Source organism: Leptonychotes weddellii, chromosome 8 (genome assembly GCF_054177405.1).
Source record: "Leptonychotes weddellii isolate Sample4059 chromosome 8, ASM5417740v2, whole genome shotgun sequence".
Lineage (NCBI taxonomy): Eukaryota > Metazoa > Chordata > Mammalia > Carnivora > Phocidae > Leptonychotes > Leptonychotes weddellii.
This window is the reverse complement of record NC_138376.1, coordinates 43,350,180-43,368,928: the sequence shown is the minus strand read 5'-3', so window position 1 is coordinate 43,368,928 and position 18,749 is coordinate 43,350,180. Positions and strand designations below refer to the sequence as shown.

The following is an 18,749-nucleotide window of genomic DNA, read 5'->3' as shown; positions in this document are numbered from 1 at the left end:
CATCTTCTGAGTAGAAATTTTAACTCTGGTATCATTCCTTTTGAGGAAATGTATCTCTTATAACTTCTATGAAATCTTAAAATCACACTTTATCCCGTTTTGACTTTACATTGAAGTCAGTATAAACTGTCCAGTGGCCCTGTGTCATGATCACAATTTTTAGAACTAAAGAGAAATTGTGTTTTGATTTAAACAAAAGAGAAGAGTTTTTCACTGTATGCTTTTGGAAAGAACCATACTATTTATAATACCTGACCATATCATGTTAGATATTACTCTGCCACTCGGTTTTTAAGCCGTATTACCTCTCAAGTTTCAAATTCCCTATTATCCCCATTCATTGCAAGCACATAATTTTTTCAAATAGAAATTTCAGTTCCTTTGAATAGATGTCTTTAAGACTTGGCATTAGTTATAATAGATAAAAAGTTACTGTTCTGCTCACTTCTTGTTATTTTCTGAATCAACAATTGGGGTGGTATTTTTTACTTGTGGAAAGGATGAGAAAAGTGCTCTCTTTAAGAAGGTTTTATTCAGGGTGCCTTGGTGGCTCAGTTGGTTAAGAAGGTTTTATTCACTGAAAACACTAAGAGCAAACATTAGTCCTATTTTTTTCTTGTCTCACGATTTGGCCGTTAGGAAAATTAGGGAAATTCTGAAGGCAATGTTAGTTGTCCAGAGAATACCCTCTCAAAATAAATGTAAATCATATTTATTAGAATTGAAATATCTCTATAAAATAATAACATTATTTCCTTAAAACTTTTGTTTGAACATAATCTTGGAACGAAAGTGTCTGGTCTAATTATCTGGTTTCTTAAGGGTAATTTTCTTTAAATCCCTTCCTTTTCCTTTGCTTATTAATTAGCAGCACCAAATTTTTTCTAACAAAATAAATATATATTTTGATTTTTAAATTTTAATTTACTTTTCAGGAACCGGTTCATTTTATAGGAAAGTTTAAATCTCAAGCCTTGAAAATGGACTTAGAAATAGCAATATAAAAAGGGTTGATGTAAAACGCATGAGTTCCTGCTGGTGCATTTTACATGCTTTCCAGGTCCTTTTGAGTTTCAGGGTCTTGAATGGTTGGCTTTGTTTTAGGGCTCCTTTCCTGAAACTCAGTGTTAAAGCATATTGAAAAGTGGCAGATTGTATCTACTTAAAATAAAGCTTTCTGTTTATCCATCATTAACCCAGACAAATAGTCAAAGTCACAATTGTATCTTACCTGCCTTTAAAAGAAGTTTTATTTATGCTTACCTGACTGTTCATTTTGCTATGGTATCTGCTGGGTTGGCAGCCATGAAATTTGGTTTGGTGATTTTTACAAGCTGAACATGAGCCTATTAGAAATGATTTAAAAGTATAAAATTATTTCTCATGGGCTTTCAAAATAAATCTTACAATCAGAAACTATGTAGTCTAGACCTTTATTCAGGACTTGCAGAATTTGTAGTGTATCCAAGTGATTGGAGATCCATTGAAAGGGTAAGAACTCAACTGCTTATTAGTGTCTGTAATTATGGTACAAACAGCTTTAAGAGAAGGCTTTTTAGATTTGAAAGCTATATCATTAATAATGTGTCACTGGCTGTTCTAATATTACAGTATTCCAAAATGGCACATTAATCCAGCCTTTAACAAATTGGTTTACCAGATCATTAGTGATGCAGAAATTTTAGTTGACTGTGAAATTTTTGTTGGTCATGTTCATTTACTACTTTATCTCTCTAAGTCACAACTGCTCTTAGAGAAAATGAAACGAGCTTCTGGAGATTTCTCTCACAGATTTCAGCGGAAAACAGTTTTAGTAGGAAGTTTTAATGAAGAAGAATCAGAGTTTATTAGATTTTCTTTAGAATCTTATAAGCCCTGGGCTAGTGGGCCAGTGCTTATTTTCATGTCTGTGTTTGATTTCTAGAAACATTTTTCAATTACTGCCTTACTAATATTGTTTCTATCATGAAGAAAAATCATTTCTTGAACAAAGCTTCAATATTATACTTGATAACCTTTGTTAGCTTTTTCCAAACTGTTTCCTTTGGGCTAAATCAGCATGCAGCAGTCTAACGCAGATCATTTCAAACACCCTTTTCTGAGATTTTACTAATCACTGTGAACTAAGCAAGAAATTTAAGTTGGTTGCTTTTAAGCTACTGCACATTGCACATCATCCTTTAGTGTAGACTTGCTGTTGACAATTAGAGGTTCTTTCTTCCTTCATCTTCACAGTTTGGAGACTCCCAGCAACTGCGACTCGTTCGGATCCTACGAAGTACCGTAATGGTTCGTGTTGGAGGTGGATGGATGGCACTTGATGAGTTCTTAGTGAAAAATGATCCTTGCAGGGGTAAGGAGATGCTATGTCAAGATAAAAACACCATGAAAGTATATCAATTTTGTACTATTTTCCAGCATCAAAAACATGCTGGGTATAATTTTGGTCATTTATTACAATAATGAATGTTTCACATTGGTCTCTGTCAGCCTAAAGTTCCCAAAGAACTTGTGGCAGTCATGTAAACCATGTTCTTCTCATTTATTTCCCTTACATCTTCTGGATAAATATGAGACTGATAGGCAGGAAATACTAGAATAGATATTTTTTAAGGAAATGCTCCCATCTGCAGTTTTCAAAATGAGTATTACACCAACTAGGGAAAGGATTTCATCTGTTATTATATAGCAAAGTAAAATGAAAGGAGATTGAAGTGAAGGAGACTGAACATGCTGGACAGTAAAAGTTTAAAAGTGAAAGTTTTTCAAATTGGGCGGAGGTAAGGAAAGTAATACCTAAAAGTTTTGAAAATAATCATCAACTGCCAACTTGATTCTTACTTCGAAGCTGCAGATGAGCATGTTGAAAATATAAACATATGATACTGTATTCACTCCATACCTACCAGCCAATGAATCCTTGATTATCTTTCAATTTACCTTATTTTTCAGATCCTCTAGTCAATTGTGGCATTCTTAAGTGATTGACCTTACAAGTGGTCATTTGATTGCAGTGTCTAGTTAGGTCCCATTTACTTAGCCCATTTTTCTTCCGGGAAAGAATAAAAAAGCAATAACATTTTTGTGATTTTCTTTAACATGTGAGCTCATTTCAATCCTCTTAATCGAACAACGCAAATGTCCGTGCTGATACTGTTTCGGCTACCAAGTGGGAGGCCGGGGTTCTTCCAGTGGGGCCTCTGTTAATTTGGTGCAGGCATCTGACCATACAGGTACATCAGAGTGAGTTCCTGTGGGTCAGCAGGCCGCTGTACTCAGGGCGCCCGGGGATTGTCACATGACCCTCCTCAGTAGCTCTGCTCTCTGCAGGTCAAAGATACCCCCGCCAAAGGGGTAAAATCACAAAGACTCCCTTTTTTAATATTTTGGAAATAATGCAGCCTCAAGTGATGCAGTTCCACTTATGAGACAAAGGAATTAGAATGTGTAGTGTCCTGTTGAGTTGCTTAGAAAAGTTAGTGTGACTGTGGCCAAGTCTTCCAAATACGTTTTTCTTACTGAGTCAAATCTTTGAGTGCTTCTTTCCCCGATGCAACTTTTCTTCTAAAATGTGTGCTAAAAGCCGGATCTGAGCACCCTTTGCATATTCAACTACTGTACTTTGTTTCTTCTCTTGCTAACAGTATTCTTTAATGTGATTGGTATCCTGTGTCATTTTTTCTAGTTCATCATCATGGGAGTAAAATGTTACGTTCGGAATCAAACTCTTCAATTACTACTACTCAGCCTACTATAGGTTGGCAACCCCTCTCTTTGCCTCTCCCCTCTTGCCTTTTCTCTTTCCTACTTTTACATTCTTGCTTTAATCATTTGTTTTAAGATAACATGCTTCATCCATCGCGTATGGCTTAACTCATATCCAACTGAGCTGGTGCTTCCAAATTTAAGTTCTGAAACATCGGCACACTTCTGGGGTGTCGCAAATGTAGGTGCTCTATAAGTGATCAGACACATGCTAACACGTTGCTCATCGGGTTCTTGTGGGGTGTTCTCCGTGTGCATATGTGTTTGTATGAGTGTTGCATCACTGATTACCTCATATCCTTGGGTCTGGCGTTCGTTATTGCATGTCGGTTAAACCGAGTTTTTCAAGGCATAAAATAAAAAGTGAAAAACCTGAGAGTTTATATGTTGTCATCATGATTAACAAACCATCTCTCATTCTGTGTAATCCTATTGTTTAATTCCAGTGTTAAAATACTGGCATTCTCCTTAACTCAGTAGTACATGCAAAAGCTACAGTCCCTGCCTTACTGGCTTGTCTTCTCAGTGTGGGGAAGGGGTGATGAACCATGTGGGCATCAGTAGCTGGTGGATTAACAATATTTTAGCATGAGCTTTCCATTTTCATGCTGACTCTTTCTTTAATATTAAGTGGTTATTCTTGCTGGTGTCTAGTGTTAGAATAAACACACTTTTTTTTTTCTTTCCCAAACTTACTTGTATCCAAAAGGAATGCATTGTAAAGGAATGCATTTAACTTTTTGTTATGCTGCGTTGGAGTTGGCATGGCAAAAAGCTGTTCTTGAACTCCTCACCATGGTCTGTGGTGCCAGGTAGTTGTTTTTCCCGTAATTGAGCGCCTCTTTTTTCTTTTTTCCCTTTCTTCTGTCTGCGTGCCTTGCTGTGTGTGTCACATAATCCAGCTAAAGGAAGGACAAACATGGAGCTTCGGGAGAAGTTCATTTTAGCAGATGGTGCCAGTCAGGGTATGGCTGCCTTCCGACCCCGGGGCCGAAGATCGCGGCCTTCATCACGAGGAGCGTCACCCAACCGATCAACTTCTGTATCCAGTCAGGCTGGCCAGGCAGCCTCTCCACAGGGGCCCGCCACCAGCACGCCCAAGGTAGGACTCAGATAGGAAGTGTTGTCCGTCTTCCGTGCCATCACTGTCTCGAGTAACTTTTGAATGTTTGAGGACCCTAGAACCTGTGGGGCCAGCCTTCTCCATGTGTATCCCTTCTCACAATATAACAAGTGAAGGATTGAAATATGCGTGTGTATGTATCTACACACACACACACACACACACACACACACACACACACACGCTTTTGCTTTGTGGCCCATCTACTTAAGAAACTATCTACTTAAGAGTTTTAGTTACCTTTCAGAGTGTTGGTTTTTTTTTTTTCCTTTCGAAATAAAGCTTTATTTATTTATTTATTTATTTGGTGTCTATGATTTGCCATCAGATCTTGGCATTTATTTTTAATTATTATCATTCTTACTGTGAAATGTTACTCTTGACTATGAATATCTCTTTCTGTGGTTTGTTTTTTATCTGCCATACTTTACATTTGATTTGCCATTGTTCCATACAGATTCTCCATCCTTTAACACGCAATTATGGTAAACCATGGTTGACAAACAGCAAAATGTCAACTCCTTGTAAACCAGCAGAGTGCTCAGACTTTTCCGTGCCATCTGCAGAGGTATCGTAAGGCCCCAGATCCTAGTCTAACAGTCTTCTTTTATTGAAACTGTCACGCACTAACATTGCTTTACCTTTCCCCTAACACATGTACTTTTGACAATACTATGTCTTTTTGTAGACTTGTATTAGACAAGTATCAACTCAGCATTTCTGCAAAGACAGAAAAGACAATTCATAGGTCTTTGGTGTCAGCTGAGCATAGTTACACTTACAGGCTCTGTGTACCTCCTTTTTTATTCTCTTCCTCATACTTAATTTGGCTTTTCTCTCTTGGGAGAGTAACACACAGGAAATTATATTCAGACCTAAGTAAAGTTTCTTTTAAAGCTCCTAGTATGCTCCTGCTTCTAGCCATAATTGGGGCAAGAAATACAATAATCCCCCTTTAGGTGAGAGTGAGAGGCACTGTCATTTACAAGAGAAAATCACTTACATTAAAAGAATGTTTGTTGTGTGTTCCTTATGAGCGCGGTCCTTCCAAATGTTTGTTATATTTATTTCTGCCCAGGAACACCGTGTGGGTAAGCCATAAGCCTTTTAGTTATCAGTACAGAGGTTTGGGGGCTGAGATATGCAAGAAGTTATCTGGCATTTTCAATAGGTGTGTGTCTTTTAAAGTCTAATAAGACTTTAATGATTACTGTTTAAGTATGCTTCAGCTTTTTAACATGGCATGATTGATGCGGATAAGATATTTAGGTCATATAAAATTTGCCAAGTTAGCTCATTTATCAGATCATCTACATTCAATTGAAAGTCAACCAAATAGATTTGAAAGGAAGTTCTCTGTCAAATGATACATATAGGTGTCAAATCACATATTTGATTAGAATCAATATTCTGGGGGGGGGGGCTGTCCCTAAACAACCTGTCTGGAAATGAAGGGGGGAATTTCATGTTAAAGGCCAGACCCTTTTATGGACGTGCTATAGTACCTTTAAAAAGCCCTTTTTATGCTTTTCAAAAACACTTTCTAATCTATTATTTAATCCTCACATGAATAATAAGAGGTAAGCAGAGAACGTTTTATTACTCTCATGACTTAGATGGAAATGATGCAAAGATCCTTGCTGGTGGTAGTAGAATTGAGGCAGAAACAACTCCTTCTTCAGCTCTTCCTCCTTCCCTGACCCCTCATGCCCACCCCTTCTCTCGGGTGGGAGAGGTTAGTATCATACTTTATCTAGAGACGTCTGTCACTTATGATGGATCTGTTGTAGCAAAACCTGAGAAGTTTTTTTTTTAATTTTTAATTTAAATTCATTTAATTAACATATACTGTATTATTAGTTTCAAAGGTAGAGGTCAGTGATTCATCAGTCTTATACAACACCCAGTGCTCATCATATCACGTGCCCTCCTTAATGTCCATCACCCAGTTACCCCATCCCCCCACCCACCTCCCCTCTAGCAACCCTCTGTTTGTTTCCTAGAGTTAAGAGTTTCTGATGGTTTGCCTCCCTCTTTGATATTTTATTTTATTTTCCCTTCCCTTCACCTATGAAAACTGAGAAGTTTGAGGAACCTCAAGTGGCATGTGTGTTTTAAATTTTGGGGACTATGCTGCTGTGTAGTTCAGATTTTTAAAAAGTGGAGACCTCCCCCAGATTAGAGTTTAAGTATGTTATTTTAACTACTATAAAATTATGTTTTGTTTCCAATAGGCTCATAGACAAAACAGCCAAACAGAGAAAACAATAGTATACTTCTATGGAGGGGGTCTGTAAGAGAACTAGGTAGGGTTTGTGACAATAAAATAAGAATTAATCAAGGCTTTCTGAGAAGAATGATTTGGGTCTCACATGGCAATGAATTCTGCCACCTTGAGTGATATATTTCATAATTTGGGGATCCTCACTTTCTTCGTGGATTGTTGAGATTCTTTTAAAGTTAGGAATTTAGCTAGGTCAGAGTTGACAGATCTTGGGCAAACCACTGCCCTCCTCAGGCCCTCATCTTTCACATTTATAAAAAAGTTGTGATTAGGTGAGTGTGAAGAGTAATTATCCTGACGTGTGAAAAGTATTTTGAAAACTTAAGTTTTATATGGATACAAATCACATATAAATTCCATCCTTAAATGTATGTATAGAATACGTATGTAAATGAATTTCAAATATGACATTTATATTAAATTGCAACTCCGAAGTATCAAAAGATCTTACATACGCTTTATTAAACATTTACAACTTATTAATAAGGGAAAAACTACTTAAAAAACAAAAACCGCACACGTAATGTGTATAGATTCCTTTCCTCCAAACAGCTCCCTATAAGTTCATTGAGGCAAAATGACATCCCTTTTACTTCTTGGGAGTTCTATTTATTTTTTTAACTTTGGGAGAATTTTCAGAATGTTGTAGTGATCTGGAAAAAATGCAGTGATTTTAGACTTAAAATAAAATCTCATAGTCGTGATTACTTTGGGCATTCTCTATGAACTCCTTTAAGAATTTTTGAAGAGTCCTCCCTAAGCATCGCCTCATGTTCTGTGTGGAGAGGCCATAGAAGGTATTGGAAGTAGCTACAGTGGAGTGGTACCAAGTTAGAAAATGTCACTGCGTGTTTTCTGCAGCTAAGTTTGTTTAAATGATGACTGTTTAGGCATTATTTACTTATTGCTCTAATTCTGTCTGTTCATTTCTGCCTGGTTCCCTAAAAGCTTTGGAGGTGACAGAATATGCAAGCACAACTTTTCAGAGTCCCGCCCTCTCTCTGTACCATGCGCTCCCCGTCTTTCTGCGGGACTCTCCTAACTCTGTAATATTCGCTGACAAACTGGAAGATACTAATGTGCTCACGGTTTAATTTGCTTTTTTTTTTCCCCCTTGCTGCCATTTGGGGATCGCTATTTTTGTGTTTTCTCTTCAACATGAATTCCTTTTGAATTCAGGGAGAGAATCAGAAATGAGGAAAGCGAGCGGTGAGAACCCCATGTGGCGCTTAATCGAAACGCTCCCCCCCCCCCTCCGCCCCCAGAGGGTTTTGGCCCATCTGCAACGCGCTGTTCGCGGAAGATCACGGCACAGGAGCCATTTCCTGAAATGTCCTTTCGCTATTAAACACAGGGTACGCCAATCCAAGGAAGCAAGCTTCGACTCCCCGGCTACTTGTCAGGGAAAGGCTTCCACTCTGGGGACGACAGTGGCTTGATAACCACCGCGGCGGCCAGAGTGCGAACACAGTTTGCAGGTGAGTGCGGCGCACGTCTGTCTTAACGGCTTCTTGCAGTGTGATCCGGGGACTAACGTCCCTGCTCTTCTTCACTGGGGCTGAAATAACGAATCGATGATGCTGTATTCTTTTGAAATGACACCTAGTCCAGTCCTCCAGCTGCGGTAGGGGATAAACGAGTCATGAGACTAAGGGACAGGAAAATCACTTTTGGAAAGTATCAAAGAAAGCTGAACACGAGAAACACCACAGCCGTGTCCTTACCCCTTCAGGCCGGAAGGTCTGGGTCCTTCTGCCTGTGCAGAAGTTACCCTGGGCTCTGTTTTGGGTGATTGGAAAAACCCAGCCATGCCGGGCCTTATACCTGTGCTGCTTCTACTTCTCCACAGAATAGTGAACCCAGTCCCTGGGGTTCTGGGCTCAGCAAGCATGAAGCGTCTTTCAAGTTTCAAGTCTTATCTTTTAAACTCCCACGTGCTTTGAATCACTTATCCTCGGGCAAAACTTACACCTAAGAGTTTGCCCCGTGTTTGCACAGCCCTAGGTACACATGTTAAACTTTGGAAAGCATAATCTTAAATTATAGGTATATTCCTCGTATCTGCCTGTAGTCAATGGAATCCTGTTTCCAGGGACTCAGCCCAAACGTACCTTTAGTTTGTAAACCTAGCTTTTTGTATATTACATCTAACTCAGAGTGAGGCCACCTTCCCTAGTGGGATGGAAAACGGCCGTGAACCCACAGGTGTCGGCTGAGTGCCTACCGGGTGACAAGAAAAACCGTGGATGTTAAGGGTGGCATTAGGTTTCAAGAATGTGTTGTGCATGGACCCAGTACTGATGAAGGGTGGTTCCCCCCTGTCGGTGCTCTCTCCCTAGATCCCAGGAAGACCCCCAGCCGTCCGGGAAGCCGAGCCGGAAGCAAGGCCGGCAGCAGGGCCAGCAGCCGCCGAGGCAGTGATGCATCAGACTTTGACATTTCAGAAATCCAGTCCGTGTGCTCAGACGTGGAGACTGTCCCCCAGACACACAGGCCTACCCCCCGAGCAGGTTCTCGGCCATCCACAGCCAAGCCTTCCAAAATCCCCACGCCCCAGAGGAAATCACCTGCCAGCAAACTGGACAAGTCCTCCAAGAGATAGTGCAATTGGTCCCACCGCGGCCCTTCCTTGAGCATTTATTATTGAAGTTTGAAAGATGTAAAATATGATGTAGAAATTATTGTGAAATAATTGCAAGAAGTGAGTTTAAAATTCTGCAGATGGCCTTATTTGTGTATTTGTCTTTTTATTTTATCTGTATGGTTTTTTGTCAGATACTCTGGGGTTAGAGGCACGTGGTCTGTGAGGGGGGAGGAAGGCGTTACGCCGGCACGAACACTTCTGCACCGTAGCGTGCGGGGCACACATTAGGGTCCGTGACCGTCCCTGCAGGTAAGTGCCCCCAGCCCGCTCTGTCCGCCACGGCGGTCCAGCCGCGGCCCATGTCACGGATACCTCATGACCTCTTCCTGCTTCCGTAGAAACTCTGAAAAGCCAAAAGACACACAGCCGGGATGTATTTTGAGATGACTTAACTGTAAACTAAAAGACGGAGGGCAGACAGCACGTCCACACACAGTCCTCTGAGCAGTAGCTGACCGAGAGCTCACAGGAAGTTCCTTTAGGCACTGGCCAGTGCTCGGATGTTCCAGAACCTGGCAGCATTTCTGTGCCGCGGCTTCCCGAGAGGCCAGAGGCGTCCTGGATTATTAGACCTATTATACTGTAAGAATATAATTATAAAGAGCATTCATATAAATGTGAGGTTTTCTTTTGCTTGAGTGGACGGTAGCACCTGTATCATTGAACTCATTTTGTATCAAAGCAATTTTGCTTGCAGAAAGCTATGAAATAAAACATGTCCCCTAACTACATTGCTATGGAATTAATTTTTTTCCCCAGGGAAAATCCGTGTATTTTTTTATGAGCAATATCAATTTGGAGTGACCAAAAGATACTTACAAATGGGTTTATTTTGATTTCTCATCTGAAATAATCATGTTCTGGTATTATATCTATATTTAATAAATATATACATTTTAATTTATTATGTATACTCACATACTATAGAAAGATATTAGTATGCATTTAATAAAACATACTCACTTGAACATCTGGAATACCTGATTATTTAAAGAACTTTTTCTATCGTTTGTTTGCTTTGAATAAAGGTATGTATGTATGATGTATTTTTTATTAGCAGTGTGACAGGGTGAGTTTGGGGGACATCACAACACAGGGATATAATATTATATAATATTATATATATACTATATATACTATAATAGTATATATTATATAATAAATATGTAAAGAATGACATTGGCAAATATTTAATATTCTATAAATATTTTTAGTACCAACGATGTGCCAGCCACTGTCTTACCTTGAGGCTGCAGGTTCCTTGCCATCTTATATTCAAGGGAGAAAGAGTTAATAAGTTAATAAATAAGCAAATCACTAAAAGAAACATGAACTAAAAGCAGGGGATGTGTGACAGGGTGACTGCTTTTATTAAGGTAATCTAGTGATACTCTTCTGGCCTATGTACATTTAAAAATCAAGTGATCAAATTTTCCTAAACACAAAAATGGCATCACATATAGTTAGAAGTGGGAGCCTGGGTGGCTCAGTTGGGTTAAGCGTCTGACCCTTGGTTTCGGCTCAGGTCATCATGTTGGGGTCCTGGGATCGAGCCCCCATGTGTCGGGCTCCACGCTCAGCAGGGAGTCTGCTTCTCCCTCTCCCTTTCCCCCCACTCGTGCTCTCTCTCTCTACAATAAATAAATCTTTAAAAATACATATAATTAGAAGAATGGCAGAATGTTATTTTGGGCATGACAGGTCATGACTTTTCCCATAACTCTGTCCACATATTTCAGCCATTGGTGGGGGTGGGTTTCAGGCTCAGGCGGATAGTATTATGTTTTCAGGGCTTGGCCTTTTTTCATGCAGGCCGGCAGTAAAGAGTCTGGAGTCTCCATGGACAGAAATTTGGGGCCACTTTTAAGTGATGGTCATTCCTTTTTTCTCAAAGCATGGGTCTCAGGTGGGAGCCCTTGATGGAAAGGGTAATTTTAACCTAATAGATCACATGTTATAATTCATGCATTTGATTATAAACGTGTCATCTGAGAAAGCAGTTGAAATTGTTGTTACTCCTTTGGTGCTTTGCGTATGATCACATTTCCATTTCAAAGACAAATTTCAGGGAATGATTTTATCTCAGCCTATTTGAAAGGCACCCCTGTTAAAGACCTAGGGATTTTCCTCTTTTTTTTTTTTTTAGTAGTTAAATAAGCTTTTGAAGAAAGATAAGTAAGTAGTTTAAGATAGTTAGAGAATTCTTAAGGAACTGCTCCTAGTTATCTGCAGTTGCCCTCATGGGGAGCTTTTCAAGACTTTGATGCCTGATGTATTTGTTTCCTCTGGAACTAATCCTTGAGCCTCAGGCTGACTTCTGAAGCGTCCTCCCAGAAGTTTCAGGGAATGCAGTAGACACACCTCTTCCCTACACACCCTTCTTCCTTTTCCTTTTTCTAATTCTTTCCTTCTTTCTTTTTCTTTAAAAAATAGGACATTGAAATGAATCTCAACTCCAAAAATCTTTAAGTTTGATTCTGTTAAAAGATAAACTGAGGAACTTTTATTAAAAAATTTAGGAGTTTATTTGAGCAAAAATCTATTGGAAGCAGGTAGCACCAAACCAGAAGTGGTTGGGTGCGCTCCACCGGCAGAAGGAGCTCAGCGGAAGAGACTTCCAGAGAGTAAGCGGAAACAACGTAAGGAAATTATTGATTGGCTATAGCTTAAGGCCTAGTTGGCTGTTTGTGATTGGTTGTCCTTGGTATTTTGATTTTTAACGTTGAGGCATTTATTTACAGGCTTAGATTTTGGTTTGCTAAGGTAGGCCACCAAGGTATTAGTGCCACCTTGGTCAAATGGCCTCCTTGTTTAATTAATAGTTCTTATGTATTAGGGAATCATGGAGTAGATTTTTTGTCTTAAAAACCAAATCTAGCAGTTCTCATGTACTGTTTGCTACCTTCTTTCGAAATAATGGAGAATCCTCTTTGATGTCAGTGCAGAAGTAGATGGACCTGGGCAAATCTCAGATCTGGTTCCTTCCGTGGCAAATGCTGGTGGAAGGGCTTGGCAGGTGCTCTGTTGGCCGTCAGGGATTCACCTGTAAAGATGAAAGAACGAGAACCTGGGAAAGGATCTTGTTCTTTTTTTTTTTTTTTTTTAATAATTTTAAAACCTGCTTTAAATGTTTACAAAAAGGGAAACTAATGAGGTGCGGGTGATTTACTCCTTTTTTGACAAGGTGCTTTGAAATGCTTGTGCTTTATTGTCAGATGGGTGATCCGATAACCCCCCAAGAGTGCATGGGCCAGTGCCCCAGCTGCCGTGTTGTATCTGACCACGCTGACACTTGGCCGTGAACTTACCTTTGGGGTCTCTTGGGCGGGTATTTTGTCTTTCAGGACTTTAATAAGTTCCCTGCAGTCGTGTTAGGGATTGACTTGATGGTTGCCAAAATCTACCGGGAAGAGAGAATGGAGTCATGGGTGACTTGTTTGTGCAATAGTTCATAGGACTATTTAAAATCTGACTTAACTTACTGAATTGTACAAATTTGGTTGATTTCATATAATTTCATAGTCTATGGAAATGTTGAATAGTTAGGGTGAAGGATAACAAAAATAGGGATTTTTTTCATCCTTCTGCCTCCAACATGCTAAGAATATAGACAAAGCAAAATAATGTTCAAGGGAATTTTGTATTAGTTTACCCAATACTGCTATTATACTCCATTATTTGCAATTAAAGACTACATAGGATAGGAGAATAAAATAGAGATTAAGAAGCTTTCAAAAGTTATCCTCAAAAGCAAACCATTCTTTTAGAATGCTACTAATCATAAAGTAGAACTACTTTTACCCCAGGGCAAAGACTAGGATATTTATTTCCCATGGCCTTACAGTCTAACTTGTAAGCCAGTGGTCTCCAGACCTCTTCAGTAGCATATTTCCATCAATAAGAGGTTTTTGAGCAAACGTTTCCAATGTATGTGTATTAATTTCTTCTAAGGTCTTTTTTGCATGTATTTTACCATTAGTTAATTTCTCAAGGCTCAATATAACGTTAGAGTGAGATTTATCTTTACAACATCAATGTGGGTATACGTACATATTTTAAATAGTCTTGACAGCTTTTCTGGCCAAAGTTTTGTCAAATCTGAGGAGATCCTCCCTAGTGCAACTCATGTGGCTGATGAAGGGCTTGTTCCTGAAGTGTCTTTCTCTGCCACTCTCTTGTTTGTTTATTGCATCTTAGGTGTCTTAAATTCATGGTTTCTTTGCAGGGATCCATGTAAACCACATTTTGTAGATTATTTCATTAAAAGAGATAAACTTTGTAAATTCACCCAGCGTGGCATAGATAAATTGTAGTCCACTCTACATGCTGAAAGCAAACTGAGGAGTTTGGGAGCTGTTGAGACTCCCACTCTGTCCTCAGGTCACCCCAGATACGGATCGTAAGAGGACACTGAGTGACCGGAAGGCAGGCACCACTGTCAGACTGTAGTAAATGTTCGTGAAGGTTAATTTCCTCTTCTTCTTTTAGACAAAATGTAATTATAAATAGACATTTTCCCACATCCCATGGGGTCACCTTGCATACATCCTACTTTAGAGATCACTGTTCTACACTGTTTTCTTCTTCTGCCACTTCTCAGCCATCTTTTCTGCAGGGTAGAAGTATGCTTTAAAGTTCCTTTCCCCTCTGCTCCTAGTTATGAAAGGTTACACCCCTTTGCTAGTGGTTGTATGTGATTATAGCCCTGGTTAGCTGTTCCCCACAAATTCAGGGTTGGGGGGAATATATCAATATTCCCAAAGCCACAGTTTACTTCTGGCCCTTGTTACCTCACCTGTCCTACTACAACCATCACCTGTTTATCTCCTTACATCCCACGGCTTCTGAGATCATCATGTTGGAGGACTTGGCCTCCTGGGGAGGGACATGCCTTTTTGAGGTGAAGAAAGAGTGATTAAGATAGGATAAGAGACGTTAAGGGAGTTACTGTGCATTGATTTACTTCTCTCAACAAATTAGAAGATACAGTGTCCTGCCTTAAGGAAAAGATGATAGGTTAAGGTTTTGGAGTTGAGCAAAGAAGGTTGGAAGTAACCGAGACCAAGGGTTTATGGTTACCCTCATCTACAGGCTGTGACCTGGTGTAGGAACAGACGGAAGAGGTACAGCTACGGCTGGGCTTCGCCGAGTCAGGTTCAACAGGAAGAGCGAAGGGTTAGAGCAATGGAAGGAAGCAGAGGGCAAAGGATGGGTTTTTACCTCAATCAGGTTTTAGGCTCCCCAGAAGAAAGGGTTTGGGAGGAAGACCCACTGTGAGTGGAGGTTGGATCAGGGTGGTAGAAGGCCAGAGCACTATGAGTGAGCACAAGGAGCAGATGTATGACCAAGAGGGACTTACATTTGGGGCCTTGTCTAAGGGTTGCAAGAATGTGAATTTTGGTGGCCTCGGCATTTTGTTAATTACTCTCAGCTGTCCCACGTCTTCATTGATTTTTATTGTGCTTATAGCAGAATCTGCATGGAGAAAGCAATAATAGTCACCTCCTAGATTAGAGGAACGGGAGGAAGATGCTGCATTTCAGTTCGGATAGGCTGTGCTTGGCCTCAGGAGTATAGTATGTTGATATATACTTACTAGATCTGGCTGTGGGCAAGAGTTAAAAATGGGTTGCCATAAAGACTACATTTTTGAAACGGGGACCAACCAGTAGTAGTTAAGTAGAAAGTAGAAAGACATAACATGGTTATGTTTTTAATTACTAGCATAGAAAAGATTGTTTCAAAAATAAGCAATTGTGGAAATAATGTTCTGGTCAACAAGTTAGTCCCAGTATACCTACGTGGGAATTGACCAGTGAATTCAGGGAAATAGAACAGGTTTGAAGCAATGTCTTCAGATGTAAACTATACAGTGTCTGATCATGGATTAATTTAGAGTTGTTTCTCCTGGGAAAACTTTTGCTTCTTAGGTACTTGATTATGTCCATATTGATGTCTTAGCCTTAACATTTGTGTGTCAATTTGGGCTTATAAAGCTCTTAACACAAATATATATGTTACTGAGATTCCCAACCCGTCACTGAAATAGTAAATAAGGATTATTTGCATTTAATGAATAATTTAAGTGAAGCTAGAGGGGTGATTGTTTGTCCAAGCTCACACAGCTAGAAAGTGACAGAGTAGATAAATCTTTTTATGCTGAGAGCAATAGTCATTCCACTACGCGTCACCATTATGTCAGGGCCTACGCATTCTTTTCTAAAGATGGTACTTTCATAAAGAAGACATGATCATGACCTCTCTCAGGAAGCCACACCACATCTGGACTTTAAGATAATTGGAGTGTTGGAAATGTCTTGTGTTCCATAGCTAGACTAATTTTCCATTGTTTCATGTCTCATCAAATTATCTGGTTCCAAAAAAGTAGCAACCTTTTAAAATAGGTTTGCTGAGTAAGATGGTCTGATTTGAGACAGCTAATATTTAACATCTCTTTTCCCTCCAACCATTACAAGATGCGTAATGAGTTCTCCTGTAAAGTTGACTCATCACTTAGCTACCAGAATCCTGATTCCTCTTGATGCCGAATAAGTATCCTAAATGGCTAACTTGAATTAAACTTAAATATTCTGTCTTTTGCTTAAGTTCATTGACAATATATGTGGATAAATGTTGGAACTCTTCACTGACCATGTCATGGTGTGGTATTCTCAAATTAAGTGTTTTTCAGAAATTAATTTCAGGTGTGGAGATCTAAATCATGTGACCTAACCAAAAAATACCTAATAAAGATATGTAAGGAATGATGTGCATTCAGATTTTCCTGCTTAATTTTTGCTTAGTTTGACTATAGGGCTTTACAAGGTGGTCCTAGGCATTTATCCTGATTCTATCACTCAAATATATTTCAAATTATGTTCATACTTTCATGCATATGTTCTTTTGCTCACTCTTATTCTCACACTACTTTGAAAATATATCTTTTATTTTTTTTTTAATTTATTTATTTTAGAGAGAGAGAGTGAGGAGGGGAAGGGGCAGAAGGAGAGGGAGAGAGAATCCTGAGCAGACTGCACACTGAGCCCTGTGCAGGGCTGGATCTCACAACCCTAAGATCGTGACTTAAGCTGAAACCAAGAGTCAGATGCTTAACCAACTGAGCCACCCAGGTGCCCCTGAGAATGTATCTTTTATTTATTTTTAAAGATTTTATTCATTTGAGAGAGAGCGCATGAGCAGGGGTGGGGAGGGGCAGAGGAAGAGGGAAAGAGAGACCCTCAAGCAGACTCTCTGCTGAGCAGGGAGCCCAATGCAGACCGATCCCAGGACCCTGAGATCATGACCTGAGCCAAAGGCAGATGCTTAACTGACGGAGCCAGTTTAATATATCAGTGTCAGAATCCTTTGCTTTTGTCAAACCATGTTTAAAAGGTAGTTAATTCAGTGAAACACTTTTATTTAGTACATTTCTTTGATTTATATTGACTGTATTTTGGAAGTGGGGTCCTTACACATTCAGTGATACATTTCATTATTAATTTCTATTATAAAACTACACTTGTTAACTGTAGAAAATTTAGTAAATGCATAAAAGTACAAAGAGGAAAATAATATCACTCATCACCCCACTACTCAGAATAAATCACTGATAAATTTTGTAGGTGATTGTTACTTTGTTTTAAATTTTCGAAGTCATATTGTACTTCCTTGTTGGTATCCCCAGTTACATATTTAAACTAAAAAAGGCCAAAGACACTGTACATTGTTTATCTGTAGTTATTTTAGTCTTTAAAACCAGAAATAGGATGATACTTGTATTGCTTTCCATTTCTGGACAACAGTTGCCCTAAAACTTGGTGATTTCAAGCAACTTATCTCAGAGTCTCTGTGATCGAGAATCTGGGCAATCCTCAGCTGGGTCCTCTGCTTCAGGATCTCTTACGAGGCTGCAATCAAGGTTCCCACTGGGCCCTCAGTCATCTGTGTCACAGTTCATTTGGGGCATGATCCACTTTCAAGTTCACTCATTGGTTGGTTGGTTGGTTGTCAAGATTCCATCCCTTATGGGCTTTGGACTAAGGGCCTCAGTTCCTTGCCACATGGGACCCCCCCCAACATGACAATAGGGTCCAACAAGATGAAGTCATAGTCTTCATAACCTAAGCACAGAAATGAAGTCCTATCACATTTGCCATATTCTATTAGAAGCCAATCATTAGGTCTAGCCCACACTCAAGGGCATGACCACCAGGAGGCAAGGGTCACTGAAGGCCATCTCTGAAGGCTGCCTACCAGAATACTACTTAATTTCTTTATGTAATGAAGAAAGGGTTTTAAAATCTCTAAAAAAAATCTCAAAATCCTTTTTATCACACAGGAGTATGACACCTCAAAATCCACTTCCTGGTTCAGCATAGTCAATTGGAAGAGGAATATTTCTTCAAAAGTTCACTTTACTAAAAAAGCTATTTGTAATACTGGGAAATAAACAACACAAACATCCAAGCAAAGATCGTCTATTCCAGGCCACATGAGTGTTGTCTGACATTTGCAACAACAACAAAAACAGAGTACAATGAGCATCAATGGTTCCCTAATAGGGACAATAGAGGCACAGGGAAGTTAATGAATAAACATTTTTCATAAAGGATAAGAGGATTGATGGGGTGAAGACTCTAGGCTGGGAATTCACTAGAGTGAATTCACTTCACTCTTTCTTGGTTAAATGTTGCCTTTCCTTCTTAACTCCCCTTCCTTTGGTACCCTGGAGGCTCTAGGTTGCTGTTATATGGAAACATTAGATTCTACTGGAGAACACCTAATTTTCATGGCTGCAAATACTTATCACTGGCCCCTAAATGCTCCTTTCTGGTCTAGGAGCTCCAAGGAATTAACTAGCTGTTCAGAGTTAGTATCTCATTCAAAATTTTTTCCAAGGGAACTCACGTTTGCGGTGCATGAATTGTGAAAGA

General features: G+C 39.5%; 1 protein-coding gene across 7 annotated transcripts in view; it reads left to right on the top strand.

Annotated features, from left to right (window-relative positions):
* The window catches only part of DST (dystonin), a 362,599-nt gene extending 351,815 nt beyond the window's left edge, over positions 1-10,784 (top strand). For 4 of the 7 annotated variants that reach the window (XM_081828446.1, XM_081828448.1, XM_081828447.1 and 1 more), the window contains 5 exons: positions 2,236-2,353; positions 4,668-4,867; positions 5,346-5,456; positions 8,527-8,650; positions 9,512-10,784. In XM_081828446.1, coding sequence (XP_081684572.1) covers positions 2,236-2,353; positions 4,668-4,867; positions 5,346-5,456; positions 8,527-8,650; positions 9,512-9,774 — 816 coding nt within the window. In that variant the 3' untranslated portion in view covers positions 9,775-10,784. Of the gene's footprint in view, positions 1-2,235; positions 2,354-3,685; positions 3,758-4,667; positions 4,868-5,345; positions 5,457-8,526; positions 8,651-9,511 lie in introns of all 7 variants that reach the window. The other 3 variants (XM_081828452.1, XM_081828453.1, XM_081828451.1) reach the window with 2 other exon arrangements.
* The last annotated feature ends 7,965 nt before the right edge of the window (positions 10,785-18,749 follow it).